The sequence below is a fragment of the Rissa tridactyla genome, chromosome 5 (assembly GCF_028500815.1).
Source record: "Rissa tridactyla isolate bRisTri1 chromosome 5, bRisTri1.patW.cur.20221130, whole genome shotgun sequence".
NCBI classification, from domain to species: domain Eukaryota; kingdom Metazoa; phylum Chordata; class Aves; order Charadriiformes; family Laridae; genus Rissa; species Rissa tridactyla.
Window position 1 is genome coordinate 77,814,774 of NC_071470.1, and position 9,149 is coordinate 77,823,922.

General features: G+C 42.1%; 1 protein-coding gene across 5 annotated transcripts in view; it reads right to left on the minus strand.

Annotated features, from left to right (window-relative positions):
• LARP7 (La ribonucleoprotein 7, transcriptional regulator) overlaps positions 1-9,084 on the minus strand; it is a 28,826-nt gene extending 19,742 nt beyond the window's left edge. For 2 of the 5 annotated variants that reach the window (XM_054202658.1, XM_054202654.1), the window contains exons 1-3: positions 4,126-4,341; positions 2,540-2,640; positions 2,347-2,430 (exon numbers count right to left, since the gene is read on the minus strand). In XM_054202658.1, the coding sequence (XP_054058633.1) occupies positions 2,347-2,430; positions 2,540-2,640; positions 4,126-4,333 (393 nt within the window). In that variant the 5' untranslated portion in view covers positions 4,334-4,341. Of the gene's footprint in view, positions 1-2,346; positions 2,431-2,539; positions 2,641-4,125; positions 4,342-7,398; positions 7,491-8,292; positions 8,740-8,917 lie in introns of those variants that run through there. The other 3 variants (XM_054202655.1, XM_054202656.1, XM_054202657.1) reach the window with 3 other exon arrangements.
• Between the last annotated feature and the right edge of the window lie 65 nt (positions 9,085-9,149).

Consider the following 9,149-nt stretch of genomic DNA (forward strand, 5'->3'; position numbering starts at 1 on the left):
TTCCTTGTAGGAAAACATTATTTACCACATTCAGGTAGAAAACTATTGTTGCATGAATGTTGCCCGCCTGAGAAAAACGTTTCATTATGGTTTTAGTAGGACCTTGAAAAGTCAATTACTTGAAGCTTTAAAAATATTATGGGATCAGTACAAAGTAACAGTCTACGTCAAAGTGTAGCTTATGTTCAAGCATATAAAAAAAGTCACTAACCTTAAGTTTATTTCAGAGACATTTAATGATAACTCCCACTAAATTAAATTATATTGTAAAAAATATAAATTTATGAAGTTACTATTCCTTAAAGGAACGCACCTTTAAGTCTCAATTCAGACATAAATCTTTGACTTCCTGCATAAATTCAGAAAACACGCTACCGTTGGAGACAATCCTTCGCAGGGGAGGCTTTAACTGTAACCTTTGTATTAATCTTTCTGTCTCTTCCTACTCCAGAATGAAATGAAACTTACCAACACCAACAACTTCCGCTCCCCCCGCCATTGCTACCTATCGCTCATTTAACACGGCCTAACATTTCTGTAATTGCAGTATAAAAGGCATATTCACAACCTAGTCTTCAAAAAGGAAAAAACCCCATCCTCTGATATCAGTAAGAGGAGGTAATGGGTTGCTACATATTCTCTAAATAAGTTCTCTATGAATTCCGTAACTTACCAAAACATACCAGTTATCTATTTTGGTCTTACAAAAAAAGCTTAAAAATTAAAAGCATTTAGCTATGTGTACACTATATAGCTCATTACGTTTGGAATATTAAAAGCATTTAGCTATGGGTAGACTATATAGCTCATTACATTTGGAATATCTTTTCCAAAAACGATATAGACAAAGTATTTGAGAAGTTCTAAGCAGTCCCTGTAACCATGTTAGGGAAATACTATCACTGGCACACATCATACTTAAAAAAAACCAATGAATAACCTTTTCTGGGCTTTTGATGCAATGATGAGAGTATTCCAGCTTCTCTTTATCTGGATGGGCTGGCATTTGGGGCATGATTATTATCTACCTTCATCACAGAAAGCTTGATGTCTGCTTGAAATCGCTAATTTGTTTGCTACAGGTATACACCTACGTTAGCCACGGAAAGTTTGCTTTAGAGACAAAGGGAATTCCACACTGGCTTCAGTCCTATTTATAAATTGCACAGGGTTTTAAATAAGTGACAGTCCAACTATCAGATCTCTTTCCACGCTACCGCTTCAGCGGTTCAACAACATGATAATCAATATGACACATCTGAAACACCATGTTGAAATGCAGAGTTTTTCCAGCAGTACAAGCTATTTTCATTTAAATTAATTAATCACTCCAGTATCAAGGTAGCCACAGGATACTGTGCTATTAGGAGGACTTTTTTTTTTTTTTAAAGCCTCCTAAAAATAAGACTGGCTCATTTCAGCACATTCTGCTTTTACAAGAACCATGTTTGTGTGTTACACAACCAGAGGCACTTGCAGTAACAGATTTCGTAATCAGACTGTACTTTCTAAAGTACCCCTGACGATATTACAAACCCGGCCAGATACTGTTTGATAAAACTAGCAAAGTTATTATAAAGCTTTGACTACATTATTGTAATCTGTAAATATTTCTTGGTAGCAGTGTTACTCCTCTAACGGCACGAACTAGAAAAGCCCAGTGAAAGCAGTAATAGCTAAACGAAAGCGCGCCCTTTCTTACCAGCACGTGAAGCAGCTCATTGCTCAGCATTTAAAATGATTTAAGCTGGTAAAAGAAATCGGTGCACCAAACTAACCCCTTTCTTGTCACGCTCACTGCCAGCGCTCACCTGCCTTTGCTTAATTTATTTCCCTTAATACACTGCACAAGCAACAGTAGGCAGTCACCTGCCCAGTCCCTCCCTGTGTTACCAAGAATACCGATGCACAGATACCTTCTGCATACAAAAAATACTTACTGCATCAAACATGTACATTAACCCCACTCTGTGGGCCTTAGCATTACAGGTTCAGTACATCCATAACGCACTTCCCTCCCTCACACTGTCCTTTTCTTTTGGAGAAAAAAAAAAAAAAGGACAATCAAATTCTATTAGCTTTTACAATTTATGTAAACATTTTCTGTACTAAATCCATTATCGTTCTCAAAGAAAATCTACTTTCTAATTCGGATAAAACTATATGGCTTCTTTATGTTGTTTTGTTGCTCTTAATACAGAAAATAATACTATGTAATCAGATTGTCATAGACAATGAACAGTGGAGTTTGCACTCAAGGAATTAACAGCAAGAAAGCCAAAAAGCCTCCATAGTTAGAAATAAAGCACTCTGCCAGGCACCAGGCGTATACAAGTACAACCTTACCACGTAGACTGTGCGACTATCCACATCCTTTGGTTGCTCACCCAGGGGCTGGCGTCTTCTGATTCTAGTTCCTTCTAAATCCAACTAAAAGTAACAGGAAATGAACATTTTTCATAAGATTATTGCCTACTTCTGTACCACTATCCTTATTTCGCCAGTATCAGCAAATACAAGAGAGTGAAATATTACATACCTCTACAACAGATGAACTTTTAACTGCTCGAGCTATCAATTTTCCATCAGTAGTTAATTTCTTCATTTTGTTGAAAGAAACAAGAAGTGATATGTCAACATCTAAGGATAAAAAAAGGTGCAAATGATGAAGTCAGGGTAATCTAGAAAGCATTAGTTATTTTTTCTAATCTGACGTGAAGGCCGAGCTAGTATTTTTGTAAAACAGTCTGCAAGTCATAAGTGCAGTATGTAACCACGCTGCCAAGGATTTACAGAAAATTTTTTACCACCAAAATTAAAGTTTCAAGTAAACCTATGTTTGATTTTCTTTTGTGCCAACCTTTATCAAATGGAATTTTGTTCTTTTACCTCCCCACTGATAACTATTGTCTTTGAAAAGAAAGGAAGAAAACCCCCTTTCTGATGTAGTTTTACAACACAAAAACAATTTGCATTGAAAACATGCCTCTCCTCCAAGTACTCATTAAGCGTTTAACCCAGCCTTCCCAACACAAAAGAGCCACTGCTTGCACTTCAGCTGCCATGAGTCATGCCGCTAAAACCTTGACAGAAAATTACGTAGCGTTATTCTTAATAAAAAAAGATAAAGACATCCAAGCTCTAATATCTCTGGAAAACCTAGCTTAAATTTTATTCCTCTGAAGGCCCCCTTTTTTTTTTTTTAAACTGGCTCGAAGTTCAATGTATGTAAAGGACTACACCGACCAGTTAGAAGGTTAGACTTTTCGCAATGCAACTGGACTAATGGTTTACGCTTCAAATAAATATGGACTTATTAAGAAAGGAAAAATAAGTAAACACTGGTGGAAACTGCTTTTTTTGACGTTGTTTTGATGGAAAGGGACGACCTCTTTTTACAGACATACCACAGTTGTAGTCCATCTATCATTACACAGTTAATTAAATAATTATACTGATAGACTGTCTTTACCACATATCTACTGTTTTTTAAAGCACTAGCATACTAGTCGCTGCAGCTACTGTGTAAATTAATTTCTTCTCCAGAAACTGGCAAATAGTTTCAGAAACAAGCTCAACTTCCCACTCTGAAGTCAAATAAACCACATGAAAAATTGTCTGCAGTAGCCACAGTAGCCCTACATGCAACTACATGATTTCTCACCTATCAAACTTGTGCAGAAAACACACACACAAGTATCTATAGCTAAACTGCAAATCCAAATGACATTTTAATTTCTGCATATACATACACACCCTACAAGTCAAGTACTGTACCTCCAAGGGCAAAATGCCCCTTGTTTGTTTGCCTGTTCTTAAAAGTATACAAAGTTAAAAAAATAAAATCAGGTCTGCCACACAAGGATTCCTACCCTTGCAAATGCCTCTATATTATGGCTGGCAGGAAAGCAAAGAAAAAGAGAAACACTAAATACAATTTCTAAAAACTAGTGCCAAGCTCTGTCTCCCGAGCCGCTAATCCTAATGCTGGTTTCCAGCACGAATCTACCGTCTTCCCCAGGAGCAGGCGTGTACCTCAAAATAACTTCTAACTGACACCAGCAATATAGCGAAGAAGAAAGTTAAACATATCTGTTTACTGAAACGTAGTGAATATAAACTTACACCCATCTCTGGACTTTTCTATTTGTTCTCGGAGAAATCTGTCTTTGTGGAGATTAACATCGCCAAACCAGAAATCCACTTGTTTCGCTATATCTGCGAGCACCTGTTTAACCCTTGACCTCTTCTTTTTCTCTCTCTCCTTTTTCTGTTCAGTGCTTTCTTCTTCCATGGCTTTGTCTCTTGCAGTTTCAGTCTCCATTCCTGTCATCCTGTCAACTGAAAGTTAAATATAACCTTTGAGAAAAAACAAAATACTCTCATTTCAAGGACTAAACATTCTTGGTTTATCTTACATTAAAAACATCGCGCATCCCCTTTGAGACTATGTGCCATTTGTTACTTGTAGCGTAGAAGAGCACAAAGCATACAGAAGATGAGGAAAAGTAGGTCACACAATAACTGTGCGGTGAAGACTAAGCTGGAACTCATGGCACCTAGTACTGCCCTTTAGCCCCAGAGATTCACTGGAAGCAAACCAGTACCAAACTGCAGGCTTTTCATTTAAAATTTGTATTATCGTGTTAATCCAGAGTGCCTTGTGAACAGTCTGTCCTCTCCATCAGACTTCTAACAGCAGCTTCTGAATCTCAGCAGCAGTCGTGGGATTCACAGTTCCAACTGCTTGGAAAATTCTTTAAAGCATTTGTGCAGGTCACAAAGTGTGTTTTAATAATACATAACTTCCCCGTTACCAGAAAAGCAAGCTACTTGCTAAAGAGAGCCTACAAAAACTAAATCTAAAAAGCAGACAACTTCCCTCACAATAAACACATTTTCTTAGACTTGAAAAAAGAAATAATTTGTTCTCCACTGTCCGTATCTCCCAGTACAAACCATTAGAAAGGACACACAAAACACCAGAGCACTATACACTTCAGAAACTACCCTTTTACGTAGAAGGCAAAGCAGAGAAGAAAAAAAAAAAAGATGCATTATATAGAAGACTTGTGAAAAGGCTGGAGAAAGGACCATGCTCAGCAGGCACGTATCGTAAATCCAGCGGTTGCAAACAGGTTACACACTGGCACACACACGCAGTGGCTGAAGAGCTCGCTGCAAAAATTTATGGTATGACCTCCAAGCAAAACGCACCTATTAATCCTTATAAATAAATACCATGTAAAGATAGACTGAGACACCTAGTTGATATTCATGGCAGATCTGGTAATAGTAAGGTTTGTTTTTACAACTGTCTTTGTTACATCAAAAATGCGAACTACTCGCTCTGTGAATTGCCAAGGCCCTACCAAAGAGCAGGAATTCAAAATCTTCCAATCCCAACTCTGACTATGTTGTAACACATTCTTAGTTGCAAGTCCCTGTGGCAATCGGTATGTGCTACCCTTAAACAGACGCTTTTCCTTTCTTTGGTTAGGGCTTTTTCATCAACTGTCACTGATTTTAACGGCAAACCGAGTTCCGTCAGAACCTCAGAATCAGGCCCCTAGAGATTAGGGACTAATTAGGGGCAAGTGACTTAAATGTACAGATTTGCCTTGAAGAACATAAACAATTTTTAATGCATCAATCCATCTTTTTTGTTCACAGTTCAATTTGCTGTAGCTAGTTAGCCCTCCACCAGACCTGCTTGTCACCACAGTACTTGATTTTACAGGAGCGAACCAAAGCCATACTGCCAAAAGCAGACACCTTGTGGAAAATGAAATTAACACAAAAATTAAAGTAATTAATGTACCAATCACCACATGAAAGACTTCTCAGCTCTCTGCCAAGGCACCGTACAAGGAAAACGTGACTAGAGCCATCAGAGAGGAAGCCCACCTCTGCAACAGGATGACAAAAATGGAAATGGTCCTCAAATTATTGTGCAAATCAGGCTTCCTTGGCCGGATATCAGTTTCTCTCCCCGCTGTGAGCTGACCATTCAAGATAGCGAAAGGTCAACAATTACCTTGAACAGATAAGCCAGGTAGAACTCCCAACCCAAGCAGAAGTTCAAGCTCCATTCAAGCCCTTCAACAAGATATTCATATTAATAATCAGCAGAACAATATGCTACTTAGCCGAGGGCTACACTGAGTTGCACCATTAAAGGTAGAGCATCATTAAGGGATACTTTTAGTGGCTGAACAGCATTAAATGACCACACTGACATATAATCAATGCGGCTTATGTACAGCAAAGCTTTATTTTAAGAAGCCATCTAAGCGTTTCATGCATTTTGAGTCACTCAGCCTTGGGACTTCTTTCCCAGGAGAGAGGTTCTCATTCAAGCTTAAAGAAAAACAGCTGCAAGCTATACTCTGGGCTTCCCCCCCCCACACTTTGTGCTACTTGCTTTAGAAATGAACCTTTGAGAAAATTACTTTGGAGGAGCTTGAAAATACAGAGTCAGAGCAAATGTCAGCCAGAAGCCTATAATTAGAATCTGCATGCAATCTTACATTCAGTAGTAAAATACTCACACCTGAGACAACACTAGATTAAAACTCAGGATTTAAGAAAATACTGTTTATAAGTAAGCGTGTTAATAACTCATAGCACTTGCTTTTTCATTGGTATTCTCTTAATTTGCCATTACTCTTGCAAACCTCAACTCATCAATGAAAGCTGCAATGCCGAGGTATAAGATAGTGCATTTTCATGGACTCGCCAACTCTTACGCTGCCAGCCTCACAGCTGCAAGCACTATTCTGATAAACAATTAAAATCAGAAGAAAGCAAAAGCAGGGTCAAAACTTCACTCTGTTAAAGCAAAGCAGCTGCCATCCCTTAGCTGTCCTCAAATTAAGTAAAATCACAGCATCCCTATGCGGGACAGTGATACCAGGAAAAGGAGGGACAATTAAGCAGCAGGAGGGAACTCAAAGAAAGCTAAGATAATGTAAATCAACATAATACAGGTCCAGACAAATCTGTAGTAACTTACCTATACTCTTTAAAAGGCAAACACTAAACACGTCGGTGCTAACCTGTACACAGCTAAGTTCCAAACCCAACTTCTATTGTTACAAAGATCTAGAAAAACATAATCAAATCTAACTGTAATCTGAGGTCTGGAAGAAACAGTTATAAAATACCCTTTATTCTTTTATATTAAGCATTGATGCAAACGCTTATTTGCTTTGGGCATTTTAAGTAGCAAAATGCAGCAACAGGAGGGTGGGGGGAGGAGAAAGAATCATTCAAAATACTTCTAAATGTTTCCATATAGTCAGTGGCAGCACTTCCTCTTGTGGACATTTACTCCAAAATAAACGTAAGCATTCAGCAAACCTGAAACTACTTTCAAAGACACATTCAGTAGCCTACCTCGGGTATTCTTACTCTAATATAGACACAGGCAGAGCAGCAGCAGTTTAAGTTCCCATCCTGCCTTGCAACTTCACTCTATGGAAAGCGAGCTAAGAAAAGAGAGAAGTTAGTTCAGGGGGATCAGCGCAGTTTTCTTAACCTGCAACCAGAGAACCTGCTTTTTCCCCACTTTAAGCAAGGAAACCAATACATCATTTTAAACCCCCATTTAAGGCATTCAAGAGATGTTCCAAAACCCACGTGCGCACAAACAGAAAAGGTTTTGCTTCTACGTGACAGCGACGGGCGTTAAGGCTGTTTCCAGACACAGGCAGACCCCACTGCGTCAGTCCTACCACGGTTACCCTTTCCTCTATCATCACAGGAGGCAGAAAGTGCATTTTTAATAAAACACAGGCCCACAGAACAAGACTATGCTTAGATGGATTCAACTACATGAACCCACAGTTCACTGACACCAAGAGGGCAGCCTAGCTCTCTCATTTTAGTCGGGACACGCTCTTCCCTCAGAGTATCTCACCCTCTGGTAAGACAGTTTAACTCTGGGTGGTTTTTCTTATTTTCTAGTCTTTCCCTGCTGCATGAGTGGGTTAAACCAATTCATTAAGGAGCTGAATAAGCAGCAGAAGATGAAGGGAAGCAAGCAGCAGGAATAAGCACTTGGGAGCAGGATAGAGGCGGGTACAAAAGCAAGACATTCTGTTGCCCTGTTAGCAGCTGCACACAGACTGGCCCAGAAACACTGCACAACTGTGGGAGAACTTCATCTTCCTTATCCTTGAAACAAAGGCGAGAAACACCATGTGAAATCGATTTTTTTAGCCCCCACTTGATCTTTGCCAGCATAGCAACTAGCTAAATCCTAGCTACCAAAAAGGCAGACCGCCATACCTTTGCCAATCGCGCAGGTACTGACCGCTGCAGGTTTCCGCACTGCCGCTGCAACTGCTCACAGACCTTATACGAATAAAATAGCAAAGCAAGGGCTCACGCGCTAGCCCAAGGCCAGCCGCTCCCCATGCTCCCCCTCCTCAAGATGGGACCCTCTCCTCCAACACCAGGTACCAGGCCTTGACCAAGCGCGAAGGCACCCCGGCCAGAACCACGACCTGCGAGGGCAAAGTCACCACAGAGCCCGAGAGAGACGCCGAGGGCCAGGGGCCGTTCGAACGCCTCGGGAAGGTGCCGCACGCCTCGGGAAAAGCGGGCAGTGGGAAGGACGGACACCCAGCCGCCGACCACAGGGGAGGGGAAGGGGAGAACACAACAGGCGAGGCCAGATGAAGGTTAAGGGACGCGAGTAGCGGCACCAAAAGGCGACGCTTTTCCTGAGGCGACGACTCCTTCCCGCCCACCCTCCGCCTGAGGGGGCCCGGCACGCGCAGCCCCCTCAGCCCAACGGCCGCCGCCTTCGCAGAGCGCATGCGCATGGCACGAACTGGGGGGGCGCAGCGCCCCCTGCCTGCCCCGCCGTCGCGCCGGGCCGTTCCCCCCTCCCCAATCCCGCACCACTGACCTGCCACCGCCGCCCACGGCGGGGGCACTGGGCCGTACCGTCACCCTCTCGCAGCGAGACCTACCCCCCTCCCGCCGCCGCCGCCGCCGCCGTCAATCCCGGCGCGACGCGCAGCCCCCGCAGGGAGAAAAGCCCCCGCGGCGCCGCCCGCGCATGCGCAGTGTCGCGCGGGGGGGGGGGGGAGGGAGAGTGTGTGGGCGGGTGCGCGCGCGCGCGCCCGGCGCCGCGCCAC